The sequence below is a fragment of the Pristiophorus japonicus genome, chromosome 2 (genome assembly GCF_044704955.1).
Source record: "Pristiophorus japonicus isolate sPriJap1 chromosome 2, sPriJap1.hap1, whole genome shotgun sequence".
Classification (NCBI taxonomy): Eukaryota; Metazoa; Chordata; class Chondrichthyes; family Pristiophoridae; genus Pristiophorus; species Pristiophorus japonicus.
In genome coordinates, this window is record NC_091978.1 from 259960928 (window position 1) to 259983643 (window position 22716).

The 22716-nt window shown below is 45.3% G+C and overlaps 1 protein-coding gene across 1 annotated transcript in view; it reads left to right on the plus strand.

Moving 5' to 3' along the window:
* LOC139245775 (serine protease HTRA3-like) overlaps nucleotides 1-22589 on the plus strand; it is a 44258-nt gene extending 21669 nt beyond the window's left edge. The window contains exons 6-9 of the mRNA XM_070871285.1: nucleotides 4-118; nucleotides 3776-3833; nucleotides 7327-7422; nucleotides 20102-22589. Coding sequence (XP_070727386.1) covers nucleotides 4-118; nucleotides 3776-3833; nucleotides 7327-7422; nucleotides 20102-20267 — 435 coding nt within the window. The 3' untranslated portion in view covers nucleotides 20268-22589. The remainder of the gene's footprint in view (nucleotides 1-3; nucleotides 119-3775; nucleotides 3834-7326; nucleotides 7423-20101) is intronic.
* The last annotated feature ends 127 nt before the right edge of the window (nucleotides 22590-22716 follow it).

The following is a 22716-nucleotide window of genomic DNA, read 5'->3' on the forward strand; positions in this document are numbered from 1 at the left end:
CAGGATGGAGAGGTTATAGGAATAAATACACTGAAGGTCACCGCAGGAATTTCCTTTGCAATTCCATCAGATCGCATTAAAATATTTCTTACTGATTCTCTTGATAAACAAACCAAAGGTAAGATTTTCTACTGCATGAATTAAGACGGTTTATTTTCTAGGGAGGAACATGCTACAGTATGAAAACATATTCCTGACCACTACAAGAATAAGAAACAAATAGAAGCTTACAATATGTACTGTAATGTGTGAGACTACAGCCTAGTATTAATTACTAGGAAGTGACTGTTTCAAATATTAGTGGTGGGGAGGTGGGGGAGGCTTGGGGCATGAGTATTTCTTCCTTTCTGCAAATAGAAGATTGGATGTAAAATTTTAAGTACTTCTTGAAATTTTGTCAAACATGCAAAAAGAGCAATACCATAAGTATTCATTTTATAAATGTGCTGAGGTCTGAAGAATACTTGATGTGATGTAACACCAGCCAAAGTACACAATCTGGCATGTGCTCCCATAAACCAAATATACGAACACGAGGAAAAGAAAATGCAACTTAAGAAATTATCCATGCAAATCAGCTCTGCAACCTGAAAACTGAGTTCCTGCCTCAAACATTTGAAAAGAAATGCAAAAAAAAAACACACACAAAATCTGCAAATCATTTATTTCTACATAATATTCAATAGATTGTAATATAAGAAGTATGCTGAAGGGCAGCTTTAATATCCAGGTCAGTTACAACTAGCCCTCACTGCACTGACCTCTTTTTACTTGACCGTAACAATACTGGAGGTTCTAACAAATAACATGCCTCAATAATAGCAGGTAATTGGATCTCTATATTAGATCCATCCTGAAACAAAAATGTGCAATCCATGCATAAAATTAAGAAATGCTGATACAAATACCCCATCTGAAAATAAATACATGGAAATGTTTATGTGGTGATAATTGATTCTAGTGTCCCTCCATTGGAGTGTTAGATAATACGTAGGTACAGCTATCTGAAACTAGAAATGCTCTTCAGAGGATTATGGTTATATAGGAGATCTATAAATCTTGAGGATGGTGGCAGGGGTGGGGGGAATTTTCATGTACTGGTGTAAGTCATTTTTAAATGGTTAAGAACTGTTTCCCTTCGCGTCAAAATGGTAATGTGATATAAGCACTCAGCTTTCCGGGGTTGGGCTATATCTAAATTATTGCAGGTGCAGATTTGAATGGGTGCAGGGAGCACATTAATGATGGCAGCGGAAAATTATGTGCAGGTGAAATTTGAAAGAAATGGACAATTGAAGCTAAATTGCAGAACAGGTGGGAGACAACATTTTTTATAGGCTTTGGAAAGGTTAAAAAGATATTTCACCCAAGGATGAAGGAGAGGGCAAATAATTTTTAGACAAGCAGTGAAGGCGACAGAACAGCCCAGAGCCCAATCTTTGTTTGCTAGATGATGAAGCAGAGATGTTAGTGCATGAGATGTTTGCATGGATGTTGGCTCTTTGTGTCATTTTGCAGCATCATCTTCAATGGTCAGCATGCATGCAAAGAGCTGAAGGCAGGCTGGAGACCACAACTGACTGGTACTGTCACTGGCTGTACCCATGCGCGACATGGCAGCTACAGGTGCCTCTGTCTCTGTCGAACTAGACCCTGTGCAGAAAGTTACCCATAGTCATTGCCATGTACCCTTGTCTGCAGTCAGAATTGGTTACACCTTGGCAGATGAGGCCAAGCATGGTGTGCTGGCCCTCATCGGCCCGGCATGCTTTCTTTCATGCACCAACACTAAAATCCTGATGTACAGGGATTGGGGTACTTTTGAAGAACCATCCAGCATTAGGATTACATAACTGTGCTGTCACCACCTACCTTGGGACTAGAACCCTTTCCGCGTATTAATCCTCTGCGAAAGTGAGGTATGTGCACCTCTGGATGCAGGGTATTGGCGAGTAGTTACAGAGCCTCTCTTGTCAGTTTAATCTGTTTAGAATCCCTCAGTTGCTCCTTCTCTTCCTTCAAAATGATCATAAAAGGGAATTCCCATTGGGAAGCACAATGGCGGTGGTGCAGTTCAGCAACTAACAACCCTGGATGACATAATCTTATGCTGTACCAAAGTAACAAGCAGATTCAGGAGGCACTGGGGTAGAACTTAGTTATGGTTTGTTTTAGGATGCGTAATCAATGGCATGCAGAAAACATGCACCCCAACCGGGGGGCCTGTGACTCAAACAAAATTGGGTTTCAGGCCTCATTTCAATAACTTCTACCATACATCCTAAACCTGTGACCCTCTGCCCCCTAGAAGGAATAAGGCAGCAGGCGCATGGGAACACCACCACCTCCAAGTTACCCTCCAAGACACACACCATCCTGATTTAGACAGTCATCATCGCTGGGTGAAACTCCCAACCTAACAGCACTGTGGGAATACCTTCACCACACAGACTGCAACGGTTCAATATAAAGGCTCACCACCATCTTCTCAATGGAAAATAGGGATGGGCAATAATTGCTAACAACCTCTGAACCCCAAGAATGAATAAGAAAAAAAAATAATGAATACTAAAAATAAAAGAAAGCTAAATTAAAAGTGAACTTAATAATTCATTACATAAGAAAATGGAAAAAATTGGAAATATAGGCAGTGATTTTTTTTTTTTAATTGCCGCCTTGTTTGACCTTCTCAGACTGATTATTAGGATGCAGTTGATCCATAGTGATAACAAGATCATGTGCAGGGGCCGGAAAAAGTGGTGTTGAAATGCCACCCTGATGGATGCCAATAAGCTAAGAAGATTAAAAATATAAGGAGGCCGAAAAAGAAAAAAAAAACATTTGCAAAACCTTTGGGAGGCTAGTCCAAGTCCAAGGCCTGGACCCTTAGAACAAAGCTGATAGACTGATTTGGATGGCCATTATATATACAATGATCACCATGTAGATGCTGACAAACTCAAGGAGGGTGGTGAAATTGCCCCCTTTTATAGCCCCAATAGCACCTCCAAGGGTCACTAAAGGGGCGCTAGACAGTTTTCACCTGGGTAAGGGGAGCGCTGTTGCCTTTAGGAAATTGCCCGGGAGGTTGTCGAGGCGCTGGCATAGCTGCGCCGCGTCCCACGGTTAGGGCCCCGGGCTGCTGCATAATCGTCATCACCGTGCGTGCTGATCCCTTAATGCCCTGCGGTGGAAATTACCCCGCGGGTTCCGCGGGTTGCGAGACTGACGCGGGCGGATGTAAACAGGGAGGGCGCCAGCGCTCTGGGCCGCCATCTTTTTTTGTCGGCCGACTCTCGGGTAGGCTCGACCATGGCGGCCATAACGTGGTCTGGGCTGCCATTGTGCAGCCCGACATTGTGTCATGGGTGCCAGGCTGCTGGCCCAGTTCCACGCTGCCCTGGTGGCCCAGTGGTGGCCATCAGAGGCTGTGCAGAGTGCACAGCGGCCCTCCCCTTTAATCGAAGGGGAGGGACATTGAAGCCGTCAGCATTATGTGGAGCATCTGCACAGTGTGGCATTAGTGCCTGGGACCTGCCACCGCCGGAGATTGCGCTCCGCTTCCTTTGAAGGACGGTAAGTTCAATTCAGTTTTGGGGCAGGGCGCTTAAAGCCCTGACCCCGGAAGGTTACCTCCCCCAATTGGGGGGTGGGGTAATTTCACCCCAAGGAATTTTATTGTAAAGATAGATATTTAAAAGATAAATTGATAGTTACCATTTTATTAGGCTATAGAGAATACACTGTGATTGAATTTTCCTTGTGCTTAATAAAGATGTCACTGGTCTGAAGAAACGTTTCATTGGTGTGAGGATGCTGACCATAACCCCTGCGTAAGTTAATAAGCTTTACTGTTGCTCCTTATCTTTCCAAAGCTGCCTGTCTACTCAGTAACAGATTTATTTCATGTGTACAAAATGTCACCAAAATCCTGAAAATCATTTCACCTGAGAGCAGTTGATGACCGCTTTAAATATTGCTAGAAACAGTTGCCTTTCAACTTGTAGCGCCATACGTTATGGGCGGAATCAGGAACTAGCAGTAGCCGCGCAGACAGGCACAAGAATGGCGTGCAGGGTCCTGTCCACATCATCTGACCCTGATTTGCATTTATCCAGTAGGCTTCCACCTGGTCTGGTGTGAGCTCTGGCTGCCTGCACTAGGTTCAGTTCGTAAATTGGAATGGGTGGTACCCAACGCTAAGTTGCCAGTTCTGTTTCCCACCCAATTTTGGTCCCACTACTGCCCCAGTTTTTCGGTGAAAATGGTGGTGGGGTTGTGGGGGTGGTGGTGGTGACATGAAAATTGCACCTTATGAGTTTTGCTTTCACAATTTATGCTGTCTCAACCCAGATTGTGTGTAGTCCTGTATCTAACCTCAAGCATACTGTTGATTATTTCCCCTTATAATAAAAAATCTGATACAAGTGGGACTTCTTAGTAGCAGCAAATGGACAGCTTGGCAGAGAACTGTTTTGATGAGTAAACTATTACTATTAAGTGTAAATTAGACTCCTTTTAAAGGAACATTACCTCTCAAGTGAACTCCCAGACACTTGTATACTATAATGTTGTTGTGTTATAGTCATTGGAAGCATATGTACTTCAGTAGTTTAGGTATTTTTGTAAGATTATCATAGATTAGTTGGATTTTAGAATACTTATTTTCTATCTTTAGTGATATAATTATCAGTAATGGATTCATAATTGTGTGTAAGAATTAAATGAAAAAGTCTATAATCATCAATTGTATGAATTGGCAACCTGAATTATATTAGACATGTCACCCTTTGGCTTATAATTAAAGTCTGTGAGTAAGTTGTAACCCGGACAGCCTGGGATGAGAAGGAAGACTGCTATAGTCGAATAGGAAGCTGTGGGTGAAAGTTGGATATTAGCTAACAGTAAGGATGAGACATAGGCCGGAATCTTACCAGCCCTGCCAGTGTGAGTTTGGAGGTGGGCCCCGCTGTCAAAATGGCCATAATTGACAGCGGGGCGGAATTACACTCTGAACCTTCCTCCATGTGAATTTCCAAATTGCCGGCTCTGGCTGCGAATTGCAGACACAGCACTAAGTGACGTGTCAGGCAGTTGTGCTAGTTAACCAGCTGCTTAAAGCTATTTAAGCAGCATTTTACCAGGTTCAAAGGATTTGTCCAAGTTTTTTACGAGGTTCGCGTCCCACACGTATCACGTCAGGTAAGTGTGTCGGGTTCTCAACTCTGTATTGGTTTGACTAGTTGACAGCTGTAGAAGTGGCATAAAAGCTACCATTTCACAGCTGTTCAATTTCAAATCAAAGAAGCTGGAGCCTTCAGGATTTGGAATATACCTTTCTGCTTTATGGAGGTTTGAAGTGTTTACACTGAATTCTCTATCCAGTGTCACCTCCTTGGAGCAACCTCTCTCACCATTGACAGATTGCTTCTGTCATCTCAACTTCAGCTGCCATCTATTCCATTAGCATTCGTGCCATTGAAAAAAATGTCACCTTGGCCCACCATGATCAGCCCCAACATCATCGTTACTAGGCACACCAGCATCACCAACAACAACACCAACACCAACCTTCTCTGCAATCACCTGACGTTGCACAGGACAAAGGGAATCAGAACCTAACCATATTGCTGCCTGGGACACCAGGAATAGCCTCACCATGGCCATATTTACTTCACTTGACGCTGTACACCCTGGCTGCCACATGATGCGCCAGGTTGGCACCGCCCCACACCAACACCATAAAGCATCCCTGCAATGCCCAAGCAATTCATTTCACATTCATCACCATTGGGTGGGGGGGCGGTACCATTACGTCTCACCATTCACTGCAACTCACTAAGTCACTTCCAAAGGTGCACACAAATCTATCCATGAACGCAAAGTGTTGAAAATATAGATTGACAACACATTAGCAAGAAACATTACATCAGCATTGGCGATAACACTCAAGTGCCTACCCTTGTGTGTTGTTGGTATGATTGGACAAGGATGAGGGTAAGTGTGAGGGGTGGCTAGTGAGATGGAGTTGTGATAATGTAGATAGAGAGGGATGGATGGAGGTGCAGGGTAAGTTGGTGTGAGTAAGGATGTGCAGGAATAGTGTAGGGAAGGAAGAGTGATGGGAACGTGATGAGTGGCACAGCAGGATGAGGTTGAGTGTGGCTTTGCAGTAACGTTTCATGATCCACTGAGATCATTGAAATGTTTGCGCCACTGCAGCCAGGTTCTCCTGACGACATCCTGCTTGTGCCCTCCTGTACAATGTGCAACCTGGCTGCGTTGGTCTCCTGGGAAGGACTCTTCCACCCATTGAAAGGGAAGAGAACCTCCCTGCCTGCTGTAACTCCCTCCATCAGCATCTGGAGGGTGTGATGGGAGAGCCTGGGTGTAGCCTTGCACCTCTGTGCAGTGCTTTGTCAATGTTTGCAGCACCTCAATTCTGCAGAACTCTTGACAGCACAACTGTCAAAATGTATATGGGCATGGTCCCTATAAGGAAATCGGACCGATTCCTTTCAATTGGCCGGGAACCTCGCAGGGCGGGCTTAACAAGCCCCATCATGGTAAAATCATGTCAGAGGTCCGGATCAACACAGCTGCAGGGTCGGCACCCACCACGGGGGTCGCACGTCCCGGACCCGCTGAGGTTGGTAAAATCCAGCCCATAGAGTGGAGATAACCTTGGAACCAAGGTCAGATGTAGCTGCAACTGTGTTGGAATATTATGATGCCTGGCAATGAGTTAAAAACATAAGCCTTTTCACAGGACCATCAAGGGCGTCTGGGTGAGGGGAGGCCTTAACTTTTGTTATGGAGCCAGGAGGAACATTCCTGGTTCTGGCCTCACAAGGGAAGTAAAAAAAAGTTAAAAGATTTATCATTTTGGGCCCCTTCTGGACCTGACTCCTCTTTCTGTTCGGTTGATCTAACAAGAAAGCAACATCAGCTTCCCTGCTCAAGTCCACTGTTTCTTTCTCTGCTGCTCAGAAGAGCAGGTTAAAGTTGCAGCCTTCGAGATCAATGCGAGACATTGGCAGGAATTTTACCCTGTAAAGTTTTTGTTTCGGAATGCAACTTAGATTATACCTTAACATCATCAGATGGTGGTAATATGTTGCAAATTATTTGTAAACTTGAATCTGAGACAGTTTCCTAGCAGTGTTTTAATATTAAATTATGTTGAAGGGATTTCATTAGCAGCAATTTTGTGTATTTTTTCTGAGGACATTTTCTTTTATCAAATTATTTTAACATTGGGTAGTAAAAATGGTTTACTCGTTCTCCAACTTTCCGATAATGGTTTATGTTTATGTTCTTCTCCAGCCTAATAGAAGAATTGAAACAAAGAAACCCTGATTTTCCTGATATTAACACTGGCATCTACGTACATGAAGTGATTCCAGATTCACCAGCACACCGGTAAGGTCTATCCTTCTGAATATTACGCAAAAAAGCTCTCCAGTAAAGAACACAAAATAAATGAGTGGAAGATTCACAATGACCTACAGAGTCTCCTTGCCTTCCATGAGTGCCTAGATTTGTAAGCTCCACAGTTGGCCTCACTCACATTCTTTATAGCATTTAAAGTGCCTATTTAAGGGAATTAACAACATTATCTGATTGGCTGCTTGGTTATATGTTCGTTCTAATAAGGTCAAGGTCCAAGCTTGTATTGTTGGTACACTTGTACATTCCTGTTCTAAATGTGCTGAAAAAGAGAGAAAAATAAACATATACCCCAGAAAATTGGACAGGGGTTCTCCAGCAAGAAACTGACGGAGCCTCCAGGGAAACAGCTGTTTTGACTATTTTTCTGGGCTTTCGGCCAATTCCCCGCTGAGGTTACGCAGGACACCAGCAGAACCTCATGACATTTCAGGACTATAATGCAGCATCAGTATGTTAAGAGTGATACAGTAGCATTCTTGCCTCTAGTCTTCTGCTACCTCACCCAAGGAGCCCAGATGGCCAGCAAACTATCCTCCATGGAGGGCAGGACAGTCGAGTCCAATCTTGCTCTCACCCGATGGCCAGGCATGCTTTCTAGCAGTGGTCATTGGTTAAGAATTGTAATGTCTGTAAGCTTGTAATGTTTGTAGCTCCACACTGTGAATGTGGACGTATTGTGTACTGCAACTGCAGAGTTAATAAATAAACAGAGCCAGGCAGATTCCAGAGGCTTCCGAGAGAGCTGCCTGCCATGTAGGAAGCTGTGTGTGCTGTGCTCTGTGAATATATCACATTTGGCGCTGAGATGGGATTTTTCGGATGATTTAAAGCTTAAATTTTGTTCGGGAAGGATTCAGCCAGCCGATAGAGAGACTTTGGAAGTTTCTGTCTTTGGAAAAAGCTACAAAAATCCGAGGTAAAATACAGCACACGGTGTGAACAGCTAGAGATTAAAATGGCAGGTGTAATCGGACATTTGGGGGAATATAGACATGACCGGGAACATTTTAAAGCGTATGTGGATCGGCTAGAAATGTATTTCACAGCAAATAACATAATCAAAGTTCCAGACAATGCAGTCCAGAACCGGGCTGTGTTGGAACGTAAGAAATCGATCTTCTTATCGGAAGCGGGTCCGGCATTGTACGAAACCCTTGTAAATCTGCTTGTGCCTGACGAGCCAAAGGACACGCTTAAAGAGATTTTAACGCAGCACTATAAACCCCAAACCATTAGAAATTGCTGAAAGCTGTCGTTTTGGGATTCGGAATCAAAAGACTGATGAAAGTATCAGTAATTACATCGTAGCATTAAAAAAGCTATTGATGCACTGTAATTTTGGAAACTTTCAAAACCGAGCATTACGGGATCATTTTGTTTGTGGGGTGAAAAATGATGCAATCAGAAGGAAGTTATTGACAACGGATGACTTGACTTGAGATTGCTTGTCAGACAGCGAGGTCAATGGGCATAGCCGAACAATATTCCCGAGAATTAAATAATAATTACGGTCGTCAGTCAACCGAGGTAAATCACCTTCAGGTTCAAAGTAAAAGATGGTGGGGGCCCAAAGTCTCAAATACTGGAAATTCTAACAGAGCGTCGAAGTCGTGCTATAGGTGCCTGGGACAACACATTGCTCAAGTGTAGTACCAGAGTCACTATATCGTGACAAATTGTGTGATTTTCAACTGGAGAAATCCAAGATAGAGCTGCGAGACTACTCGGGAGAGAAAATTCCTGTGGTAGGTCGTATCACCGTACCGGTGAAATATAAAGATCAATTTCAGAACTTGCCTCTAATAGTAGTGAAAGGAGACAAGTCTGCCTTACTAGGAAGAAATTGGTTGAGCTCACTGAAGCTGGATTGGAGTAAGATGTTCTGTGTGGAAGCGAGATTTTCATCAACGGATGAGGTTATCAAGAAGTATCCGAAGATGTTCTGCGAAACAGGCAGTCCGATCCAAGGCTTCAAGGCGAGTGTCAAGGTACAGAAGGACGCTAGATCGGTTTACTACAAGCCACGTTCCATACCATATGCACTCCAGGAGAAAGTTGAGCAAGAACTCAAAAGACTAGAGACTGAGAACATTATTTGTAAGATAGATCGATGTAATTGGGCTACATCCATTGTTGTTGTACCTAAGTCCGATGGTAAAGTAAGATTGTGTGGTGATTATAAAGTAACCGTAAACCAGGTTCTTGAAGGTAATGTCCCCAATACATTGCTGAATATAGAAGATTTGTTTACAACACTGACAGGTGGTCATATCTTCTCAAAACTGGATCTTACAAATGCCTACTTATAGCTTGAACTAGATGAGGAGTCCAAGTCATGTTTGACTATAAATACTCATCTAGGCCTATATAAATTTAATAGGCTACCGTTTGGAGTGTCTTCCACCCCTGCCATATTCCAAGGGGTGATGAACCAGATTTTACAAGGTATTGAAGGGGTAGTATGTTATTTGGATGACATACTCATTTCAGCACCAAATAGGCAAATTCATAATAACATATTGAATGAAGTCCTCAAACGGCTAGAGAAGCACAGAGTACGAGTGTCTGCTTGTAAATGTAAGTTATTTAAAAACTCAGTGCAGTACTTAGGGTACAGAGTAGACAAAGATGGTTTACATCCAACCATGGAAAAATTGGATGCAATTAGAAATGCACCCACTCGCAGGAATGTCACTGAACTTTGTTCATTCTTGGGTCTTTTGAACTATTATGGGAAGCTCCTACCAAATTTGGCTACAATATTACATCCACTGAATGAACTTTTGAAAAAACAAGTCCATTGGAAGTGGTCAAAAGAATGCAATACAGCATTCAAGGAGTGTAAAAGCAAATTGGTACAGAGCACCATGTTAGTTCACTATGACATATCTAAGGAGATTAAGCTAGCATGTGATGCCTCTCCATATGGAGTTGGAGCAGTGATCTCTCATGTCACATGTCAGAGAGTGGAGAGCACCAGTTCAAACTGTCACAGGACAGAGAGTGGAGAGCATCAGTTCAAACTGTCACAGGAGCATCCAGTCGTGCCCCGGTAACTGCCCCCAAAGGAAGTGGAGTGTGGGAAATTGCACTCCGCTTCCATTGAGGGGTGGTAAGGCCAATTCTGCGGCGGGAGCAGGATTTCCACGCTGGGGGCTAAAATTCCCTGCCACAGAAGGTTACCATCCCCAAGATGGGAGCCTGTGCGGGGAGGCAGAGGGAAGATGAGGGGAGACGGCGGCAAGGGATGGAGGGGAGAGTGGTGGAGGTGGGGGCCGGAGAAACCCAGGGCGGGGGACAGGAGTGACCACATTGCAGCGAAGGTCTTGGGGGGGCGAAGTGTGTTAGAGGGGCGGGCCTGGGGGCTCTGTGCCTCGGTGCGGGGAGTGTTCAGAGTGGGGTGGACGGGTTGACTGCGCAGATGGTGGTTGGTGGATGTGGTGTGGTTGGCGTCGTGGGGCGTGGCTCCGGGGTGGCCGGGGCTGGGGGCTCGACATCCGGGGGTGTTCGGCATTTGGGAAGGATTCTGACGGGGGACGGGGCGGATTGGGTGCGGGGGGAGTGTTCCCGGTGTTGGGTGGGTCCGGAGCCGGGTGGTGGCACGCTCTTGGGATAGGGGATGGGCTGTTTGGGGCTGGGATTGGGAGAGACTTCTTCACTCGGGGAGTTGTTGGCCTGTGGGGTTCCCTGCCGCGGAGAGTTGTCGATGCCAGTTCGTTGGATGTGTTCGGGAGGGAGTTGGATGTGGTCCTTGCGGCTGGGGGGGTATGGAGGGGGCGTGGGGGGGAGGTGCTGGGGTGGGTGATCAGCTATGATCTTGTTGAATGGCAATGCAGGCTCGAAGGGCCGAATGGCCTACTCCTGCACCTATTTTCTATGTTTCTATGTATCATGTAGTGGGGGAGGAGAGACCAATTACTTTTGCTTCACACACTCTCAGTGCCAGTGAGAGTAATTATGCGCAAATTGAAAGGGAAGCTTTGGCATTCATTTTTGGCGTCAAAAGTTTCACAAATACTTGTATGGTCATAAGTTTACCATCGTTATGGACCATAAGCCCCTAACAGCAATCCAACATCCAAAGTCCCCAGTTCCAACATTAGCTGCAGTCCGAATGCAGAGATGGACTTTGATTTTGTCAGCATATACACATGATATTGAATACAGACGATCAGCTGATCACAGTAATGCTGATGCAATGTCAAGATTGCCTTCCCCATCACCAGTTACACCCGATCGGGAAGAAGTGTTTTATTTTTCATACATTGATGAACTGCCAGTCACAGCTGAAGAGATTGGTAGAGCAACCAAACGTAACCCAGTGACGTCAAAGGTGTATGAGTATATTTCAAATGGATGGCCAAAGCAGGTAATTGACAAAGATACACATCCATTCTTAGGAATGAATTATCAGTCGATAAAGATTGTATCATGTGGGGTGCAAGAGTGGTTATACAAAATAAATTCAGGTCCAAATTATTAGGAGACCTCCATGACCAGCACCTGGGAATGTGCTTGACTAAGAGTTTTGCACGCAGTTATTTATGGTGGTCAGGTCTTGATAAAGATATAGAGTACATCGTGAGTCAGTGTATGACATGTCAATCAGTAAGCAAGCAACCAACACCAGTACCATTACAGCCATGGAAATGGCCTCCCAGGGTGTGGCAAAGACTACATATTGATTTTGCTGAGTTAGAAGGACAACAATTGTTCATTGTGATTGACAGCCATTCGAAGTGGGTTGAGGTGTTTCCAATGTGGAAAATAACAACAAGTAAAACATTGGACATTTTACGAAAATTATTTTCTTCATTTGGCCTCCCTGAAGAGATTGTTTCGGATAATAGACCACAATTTCGTTCAGAAGAATTCACAAGCAAAAATGGTGTGAAACATACCAAGGTTCCACCATACCATCCTGCTTCGAAGGTGCAGCAGAGCGCACTGTACAAATTGTCAAACGTGCCCTCATAAAACAAATGTTAGATCCAAATCCAAGGAAACGACAGTTGTCATTGGATCACAAATTGGCTAATTTTTTGATTACATATCGAAATACTCCTCGTACAACTACTGGTAGAACACCAGCAAAGTTGTTTCTCAAACGACAGCTACGAACCAGATTCTCGTTGTTAAAACCAAATTTGGCACAGTCTGTAGAAGAGACACAATTAAGACAGAAAGAGAATCATGATAGAGGTAGAGTAAAAGAGAGAAGTGTGAAATTAAACCAGAAGGTGAGAGTGAAGAACCATCACCATAAATGGGTAAAGTGGTTACCAGGAAGAGTGGTGAAGTTATGTGGTTCTCGCATATATTTGGTAAAGATGTTTGATAATGGACAGCTTAGGTTTGTTCATATTGATCATATTTTACCTACTGACATGGAAGAAGTTGAAGGTGGGAATGATTCAATTATTTCTGACTCATCAGATATTTTTGATACACCAGTAGCCTATCCTAAATCCAATGTACTGGAAACAAATCCAGGAGAGAATCAGAATGAAAGTCTGAGTCCGAGTCAGGAAAACAAAGAGCCTGAAGTTAGAGTGAGTTCAAATGAAAATCAAGGAAATTCCGTGGAGGAAAATGTTCCTCAGGATGAGCATCGAATGAGTGTGAAATCAACACCATGTTTGGAAGGTTCTGTTCGAGAGCGAAGGTATCCTCTTCGAAACAGAAAACAAGTGGTTAAGCTAAATTTGTAAATATGGAAAAAAAAATTTATATCCTGTGTTATGTATAAACATGAAAGTTCTGAATGATGTTTGTTATAATAACTTCTTCATTAAGGAGGGAGAAGTGTAATGTCTGTAAGCTTGTGATGTTTGTAGTTCACACTGGATGTGGACGTATTGTGCACTGCAACTGCAGAGTTAATAATTAAACAGAGCCAGGCAGATTCCGGAGGCTTCCGAGAGAGGTGCCTGCCATGTAGGAGGCTGTGTGTGCTGTGCTCTGTGAATATAGCACAAGAATAGGAACCTGACTAATTTTCTTATGCGCCTGCCCTAGCCCAGGGACACTGGAGCTAATTCAGATCAGCTAACTCAGAGGATTGAACCGAGGGGCTTCTGATCTGTATTTTTTAATGCTATACTAACAGTCTTTTATCAACTGAGTCCATGGGGGAGCTTATCAGTAATATTGGCCTGGATGCTGCGATAGATAATGATGCCGAACTATCCGCCATCAGTACCCCTCTGATCTGACTGCAACTTGAGGATTTAGCACATGCACATCTAAACACGGAAATCCTGAAGTTGCGGTCTGTCATTCACTGCTCCGACACAGATTGACTGCTTAGATAGCTTGTTGATGTCACTGCAGCTCTTCACTGCGAATCCCCATTACACAGCGTAACAATTAGTTGCGCGTCGAGAAAGGCAAACTTCTCGCCACAGAGATTGTGAGATCTCTGTGGGCAGCTTTCTCCGGGGCCAGCGGCGAGCGCCTTTGCTTCGCCGCTGACTGTAAATTATGGGTCATTGTTATCTACTTGTAGAATGCATGTAGTGGTAAGTAAAACACTCCAAGGCAATTTTCTGAACTGGAAGTGTAATGTGCAAAAGTTGGGGGTGAAATTGTGTAGCGCCAGGCGCGGAAGTCCCGCCCCGCTCACGATATTGGGGTTACCGCCGCAGAGAAGTGGAACGCAGAATAACGCACTCCATTTCCTCTGTGGGGTGTGAGCGGGGCAGAAGCACAGGGAGAGGGGTGCAGCGCTACGTGCTGGGACTTATAGCACTGCCACAAAGAAGGGGCCTTCCCTTTCATTAAAGTGGAACATCAAGTGCCGACTCTGAGTCCCTACCTAGACTACCGAGGAGCAGAGTGCCGGGCTGCCAGATCACGGCACGGACCCCACATTCAACGATGCAACGGGCCATGACCAATAAGTCGGGTGATTTTTTTTTTTCTCTCCACGCATGTCACCTCCCCTTTAACTAGCACCCCGCCCTGAGCTATCATCGCCCGGCGCAGCTTCTGGGGGTGCCCCCGATTTTTTGCTCTGGGGCGAAAATGGATTGCTGCGCATGGTGATGATATCGTCATCGCCGGCGGAGCGGGGAGCTACCAGTTACCGCCACCGCTAAACTCCCGTGGGATTTAGCGGGAGACATTAGTGACGCCACGCCTGGGGGTGCTAACTGGGCACAAACGACCCTAATTTCTCCCTCTTGATGACAGCCACTGAGGATTTCACCTAGTGCCAAGATCCTACAAATCCCCTGGGAGGACAGGTGCACCAACATCAGCGTCCTCATTCAGGCTAACATCCCCAGCATTGAAGCACTGACCACACTCGATCAGCTCCTGTGGTCAGGCCACATAGTCCTCATGCCAGACACGAGACTCCCTAAGCAAGTGCTCTACTCGGAGCTCCTTCATGGCAAACGAACCAAAGGTGGGCAGCGGAAACGTTATAAGGACACCCTCAAAGCCTACCTGATAAAATGCAACATCCCCACTAACACCTGGGAGTCTCTGGCCCAAGACCGCCATAAGTGGAGGAAGTGCATCCGAGAGGGCGCTGAGCACCTCGAGTCTCAACGCCGAGAGCATGCAGAAATCAAACGCAGACAGCGGAAAGAGCGTACGACAAACCAGTCCCACCCACTCCTTCCCTCAACGACTATCTGTCCCACCTGTGACAGAGTCTGTGGCTCTCGTATTGGACTGTACAGCCACCAAAGAACTCACTTCAGGAGTGGAAGCAAGTCTTCCTTGATTCCGAGGGACTGCCTATGTAGTCTGCCCTGAAAATCATTTTACTGATCAGAGAGTGAACCTAAATGTAGATAGAAACAGCTTTGGAGCACAGTTGAAAGAAGGGCAATATCTGAACTGCTGTTAGGGTTTAGTTTCATCTGGTAGCAGGCTGGTTAATGTACTTGTAAAGTTTCATAGTATGTCATGATTAAGTTGTTAATCTGTTTAAATTAAATGTGTTAATGACAGTGTTCAAATAGCACAAACAGGAACTTTATGTAAACTCATTCACACTGTGAATCGAAATGAAATCACACTGATTGGCTGGTTGTTAGCAGCATGACATCCTTGAAGAAATAAAATGAGACTTGAATCACTAAATAAAAACAGAATATGCTGGAAATACTCAGCAGGTCTGGCAGTATCTGTGGAGAGAAAAACAGAGTTATCATAGGCAGTCCCTCGGAATCGAGGAAGACTTGCTTCCACTCTTAAAAATGAATTCTTAGGTGGCTGAACAGTCTAATACGAGAACCACAGTCTCTGTCACAGGTGGGACAGATAGTCATTGAGGGAAAGTGGGGGGGTGGGACTGGTTTGCCACATGCTCCTTCCGCTGCCTGCGCTTGGTTTCTGCATGCTCTCGGAGATGAGACTCGAGGTGCTCGGCGCCCTCCCGTATGCACTTCCTTCACTTAGAGCGGTCTTTGGCCAGGGGCTCCCAGGTGTCAGTGGGAATGTTGCACTTTTTCAGGGAGTCTTTCAGGATGTCCCTGTAACGTTTCCTCTGCCCCCCCACTTTGGCTCGTTTGCCGTGAAGGAGTTCTGAGTAGAGCGCTTGCTTTGGGAGTCTCGTGTCTGGCACGCGAACAATGTGGCCTGCCCAGCAGAGCTGATCAAGTGAGGTCAGTGCTTCAATGCTGGGGATATTGGCCTGGTCGAGGACGCTAACCTTGGTGCGTCTGTCCTCCCAGGGGATTTGTAGGATCTTGCGGAGCATCGTTGGTGGTATTTCTCCAGCAACTTGAGGTGTCTCTTGTACATGGTCCATGTCTCTGAGGCATACAGGAGGGCGGGTATTATTACAGCCCTGTAGTCCATGAGCTTGGTGGTAGGTTTGAGGGCCTGGTCTTCAAACACACTTTTCCTCAGGCGGCCAAAGGCTGCACTGGCGCACTGGAGGCGGTGTTGAATCTTGCCGTCAATGTCTATTGTTGATAAGAGGCTCCCGAGGTATGAGAAATGGTCCACGTTGTCCAGGGCCGCGCCGTGGATCTTGATGACAGGGGTGCAGTGCTGTGCGGCGAGGACAGGCTGGTGGAGGACCTTTGTCTTACGGATGTTTAGCGTAAGGCCCATGCTTTCGTACGCCTCAGTAAATACGTCGACTATGTCCTGGAGTTCAGCCTCTGTATATGCGCAGACGCAGGCATCATCCGCGTACTGTAGCTCGATGACAGAGGTTGGGTGGTCTTGGACCTGGCCTGGAGACAGCGAAGGTTGAATAGGTTCCCACTGGTTCTGTAGTTTAGTTCCATTCCAGCGGGGAGCTTGTTGACTGTGAGGTGGAGCATGCAGTGAGGAAGATTGAGAAGAAGATTGAGTTAACATTTCAGGTCGATGACCTTTCGTCTGACTACCTGAAAAGTTAACTCTGTTTCTCTCACCTGACCTGCTGAGTATTTCCTGCATTTTCTGTTTTTATTTCAGATTTCCAGCATCCACAGTATTTTGGTTTTGAATCACCAAATATGTCTCTGAATAATAGTAGCTGGTTGTTAAGGTCCATTCACAGTGCAATTATAGTGTTAGAAACATAGAAACATAAAAAATAGGTGCAGGAGTAGGCCATTCGGCCCTTCGAGCCTGCACCGCCATTCAATATGATCATGGCTGATCATGCAACTTCAGTACCCCATTCCTGCTTTCTCTCCATGTTGGTGTGAAATAGTTTTGCTTTGCACTGATGTTGAAGTTCTATGGGTTGATTTTCCAAATGTGTGTTACTGGTGGAGAGCCTCGCTGCAAACCACGTGTGCTTGGTTAGACCACACTTAGAGGACTGTACACAGTACTAATCGAGGTCTGTAAAATTATGAAGGGGTTTGATTGGGTAGACATAGAAGTTTCCACTTTGTGGGGGAGAACAAAACTAGGAGCCATAAATAAGAAGATAGCCACCAATAAATCCAATAGGGAATTCAGGAGAAATTCAGGAGTGATGAGAATGTGGAATTCCCTACCACAAGGAGTAGTTGAGGCAAATAGCATAGATGCATTTAAGGGAAGCTAGTTAAGCACATGAGGGAGAAAGGAATAGGAGGATATGCTGATAGAGTTAGATGAAGAGGGGTGGGAGGAGGCTCGTGTGGAGCATAAACGCCGGTATAGGCCAGTTGGGCCAAATGGCCTGTTTCTGTACTGTAATTTCTATGTAATTCTACGTAATGCTGAGAAATCATCGGCAACGCACCTCTGATTTCCTAATATACATGGTTGTTGGGCAAACCTTGCTGGTAAAATGCATTCAGAAAATTGGTGCTATAGTGCAGATGCAGTCTGAATCTGGAAACATCCTGTAATCAGATTGAAGTGGAGTGAGACCAGACAGACCCCCAAACTACTGCTAGGATATTACTGGGGCAGACAGAAGGAGCACCGGCTCCTATTGTTGTTCTTGTCTGGTGGAAGTCTGGCAGATCCGGGTTCTTCCTCAAATTCCAATCCCCACCACAACTCCGTCAGAATTCCATCACCCAAGGGGTGGAATTTCTAGGCTTGAAACTTTAAGTTCCCCTCTTGGGGGTTTGGCTATAGATGTTGGGATACACCCAAACACCAGGGTAGATTTTCAACTTGCTGCCCAGCTGTAAAACTGGTCTTAGGGATCGGCCACCTGATTTTCACCTTGGTGGCAAGCTTAATATCTACCCCAATGCCAAGCCCCAGAATTTGACATTGGTTTTAGTAACATGGTGCATGAGTTAGCCACTTGGTCCATGAGTAAATTTAATTCCATCCAGCTGAATTGAGGTCAATAGAAAAAAGTAAGGATAATGGAGGCACAGGATAAAAGGCCTTGTCAGTATTATGGGAGGAGAAAAACTGACTTTCGCATGACAGCCAAGAAAGTGCCTGGCATGCTAGCATGTAGAATAGGAAAAGTTCTCAGCAGCAGGAAATTGTGAGAATAACGAATGGCTGATAGATGCTTGATCTGCACTATCATGTGGAATTTGAAAAATGTGCTGAATGCCTGAAAGGCTGCACAGGAAACTGACCAGGTCATGGACATTCAAGTAACCAGGAGCTCCAAACCCCAAACTTGTAAAGCATCAATCATCTGGGTTCATGAGAAGTGATAAAGGGGAGTGGATATAATGTGATTTCTGACCACAAGTTCACCTGAAATAAGGAACTCTAGTAACTGCAGTGCACTAAGGTCAAGTTGCTTACTCACTTTTTAGGCCTTTTACTAGGGATCAACATTTTCCAAATCTTAAATGGAAAAATCTTTTGGAATTTTACGAAGTATAAATTAAATTTATGCTACCTCTATGCATGTAGTGAAACATATATACTGAAGCTGAAAATTAATTGTGCCATTAATAAATCTACATTCAAAGTGTAAACCCAATAGCTAACCAGTTTTGTAATCCGGTTCTTCAACAGGTCAAAAAAGGCTAATTTAATTTAAACTATTTTAAAGCACTTGGTAGACTAATTTAAAGAAAAAGGTTGTCCAATTTAAACCTTGCAGTCATAGGAAAAGCACAATCCACTGAGCAACCTGAAAAGCAGCCCAAACGTCAATATTGTTGCCAAATCTGCAATGAAGACCGGGGACATTGCAAGCAACTCTATTCATTTTAAATATTGTTACAGGCCCACTTACCTAAAGTTTAATAGAAATATGAGTTATATTAACGGGTAGGGAGCGTGGTAGTGTGGGGAAAACACGGTAAGGCCAGGGTCATGAAGGTCCTGCTGATAAGATCAGCAAGGCCTCATTTAAATAATCTTCTGCAGACTCCCACTTGACAACCGGCCATATTGACAGCTGAGCCAGTAGGCGGGAGGACACATAAGCGGCAGGAGGCCAAAGCCGGGTACCCGTTGGGACCAGCAGTTAGTAGAGGCTGTAGACTCTGGGCCCCAATCAGTACGGCAAGTGCCACCACCGGGAGGAGGGGCTGGGGGCGGTGGAGCCAGGACATTGGGGTTGCGATCAGTGCTGGGGGAGGCCGAAGACTTGCTTGTGAGGCCTGGGGGATGCACCACTGCCCTTCCTGGCCCATAAGGAGTGCTAAAAGGAGCAGATCTTTGGCACTTCCATTGGCCAGTTGGCGCCTTCTGCCTTGGATGTGCTGCCGGGAATCCCACCGCATGGGCCTCTTTTTCATTTACTATTAAATTTTGAATGTTAATTTGTCCCTTGCGTGCCTTTTGTGGGATGGTCTGATTTGTGTTTGTTAAATCTTAAACAGGCAGAAATGGGATCAGGTTGCTCGATCCCGATATCTTAACCCCACCCCATGACCTTCTCCCGCCCATTTAAAATCAAGTCCCATGGAGACTGTTTGTCTTTTGGGTACATCACTGATTCCTGAGGCCTCCTGGTAATCACAGAATTGCAACAGCAGATAACACAGAACAACACCTACTACCCATCGAGCCAGTTGGAACTCCAGCATGGTTCAACCTGTGTGAGAAAAATCTGTGACACCAAGCATGGGTGCCATGTGATGTAGCAGTCCCCACGCAGAACAGTTGGTACTGTTGGTAGTAACAATGCCACATCCACTGATAGAATTATCTTCATGTTTAATGAATACATTTTACACAATAAAACTTTTTGTACCTGTTGAAGTAAATGTTTAAAAATTAACTTATTGTCACGTTTTAATATATATATCCATTTCCTTACCTCCAGGGGCGGAATCCAAGATGGGGATATTATTGTGAAAGTAAATGGAATCCCCTTAAAGACGACAAATGACTTGCAGGAAGCCGTGATGAATGAGTTCCCTCTACTGCTCGAAGTTCGCAGGGGAAATGATGACATACTTTTTAACATTGAACCTGATCTCATTATGTGACTGAAACACAGCCAGTATAATTAACCCTTTCCAGCCTGGAATACTCCCAATTGCTGTTTTCTCTATTAAGGACCAATAAAGCTGCTGGAACAGATGGCATAGTGGAGTAAAACAGTTGTTTACAATGCTGCCAGTCACCTATGGAGAATGCTACCCCTCCAGATTATATCCCGCTGGCATGGGGTGATAAAAGCCCCCCCCCCCCCCACATCAAAATCTTTAGTGCTTACAATTGATAAATACTATTTTTCTCTGCTCTGTCTTTGGTGGGTGTGAATTTTCAGCACTTGTTCTAGTTTTGAGTGACATAGATTGAATTTGCTGGGCAAACAAATGTTACTTAGTGCAGTAAAAGCTGCTCTTCTGTATCAGAATTTTGCTGTAACGGTACACTGAAGGCCTGTTCCATGTCTGCCACAGAAATTATAGCTCTGATTTTAACTGCCCCTGCCTGGCAGAAACCAGGCAGTGGAGGGAGGGAGGAGGGGGTGGAGCCAGTTAAAATGAGACCAGTCACTTTATCCCTCTGATCTCGCTGTCTTTCCGTCATGTCCTGATCTTAACCTGCTCTTTTGAGTAGGTGAGTAGGACATCCACAGGATGGAAGAGGTGTCATTCTTTACAGATGCAGATTGGGTCTGATAATGGCCAGAATTTTCCCCTAAAAGAACAGTGGGTTTGGAGCCTGAGGGCAGTTAAAGTGTTAAAAATGGGATTCCCAACCTGATCCCGCCTCCAACCCGCCCACTTCCGGTTTCTCCAGTGGCAGGATGGGGGTGGGCAACTAACCCGTTCTCAATTACCTCAATTTAAACAGAGGTGGAGACTGCTGCATCCATGAGGAAAGTGGCTTTATGCCTTCCTCCTGGATCCAGGGTCCTGACCATATGCACCCTCGTGATCGGAGACCCCTCCCCCAGCCCCACTGGGCCTCTAACCACCTTCCCAGGCCTCCCCCGTCTCAGGCATTCCACTGCCCCCCCCCCCCCGCCCGACACCCCCCAGTGATGATGATGAGGCCGGCCACAATCCTCTCTCCCGGCACACCCCCCCCATCGATCCCTGACCAACCCCTCCCCTGTGATCCCCGGCTGATTGCCGACTCTCCCGCGATCCCTCCCCAGACCAGACCCTCGCTTCTGAGGCCTACCCACCTGCAGCCAGTCAGCCTCTCAAGCTGATTGGCTATGGGCGGGAATCCAAGACCTCACATTCAAATCAGGCCCTGACGTTAAAGACAGTAGAGCCTGTGGGAGACCCAGCCTCCTGGGTTTCCGACCAATGTCATCAGGTCCTGATCAGCAATTTTATTTGAAGACTTGAGCGGAGGAGTAGTCATGGCTTCCCCGTCCAGCAAACCTACCGGGAGATGGATCGCGGGCCAGAAGACGGCCAGCAGATATATTTCAAAATTTAATTTTAAGTTTGCTTCTGGACCAGGAGAAGCAGGAGTGCTCCTCCAAGCCTCACAAGGAGGCCTTCGGTCTCCCTTGTCCTGAGCTCCCCTCCTTTCATTCCGATTGCAACAAAACCTCTTGATCGCCTCCAAAACCGCCCGCCCTTCAATCACCTCCAGATGATGCCGCCTCCCCTTCACTGACTGACTGGTAGAACCAGGCCTCCAGCTGTGGCTTCCTGCCGCCAAATTCCCACTCCTGCCCGCTGGCCAGGTAATGAATCTAGCCACGATCAGGCAGGACTCAAGGAACATTTATGGAAATGAACGGCTGGGCCACCACATGTCCCGGTGCGCCACCCGCTTTAGGGCTTGTGTGCATGTACCGCCCTCCCTTTAGAATCGGGGCCTATGTCATTAAATGCAAATTGGGCAAATGCTGCAGCGGTGCTCTCACTAACTCCTTTGGGGGGGGGGGGGGGGAAATCTTGATGGTCAAATGGATTTTTTTTTTTAAAAAGGCCTAAGAACTGTTAATGACGTAAAAAATCTGGTTTATTAACTTTGGAATACTAGTAATGCAGTAAACTCATGCAGGCTGCAAAGGGTTAAACTCTAATTCCACAGGCAAATCATGGATAAAGAAAATACATTTTTTAAATGTTCTTTAAAGTTTTGAATTTATACTGAACATGCCAACAGAATTGTTAACTAACTGAGACAGTTTGGTTTTGTTTACAGAAGAACGCCATTTACAGAAAGCATATATAAATCTGTAACCGTTCATTCATGAACAAGCATGTTTTTGAGTAACAATAGAAATACTACTATGAATAGAGCAGATATACTTTCTGAAGTGACAAGATGCTGTAATTAGATAATATGACAGGTTTATGTTCTGGAGTAATTTACTTTGGGCCATTAAACTACCACATGATTAAAAGAGTGTTGTGAAATCACTGACCATAAAGAGCAAGTCTATGGTGATTGAAAATGTTCTTTGTATATTTATGTTAGCACTAATTCTTTTGACATACTCAAAAGAAAATCCAG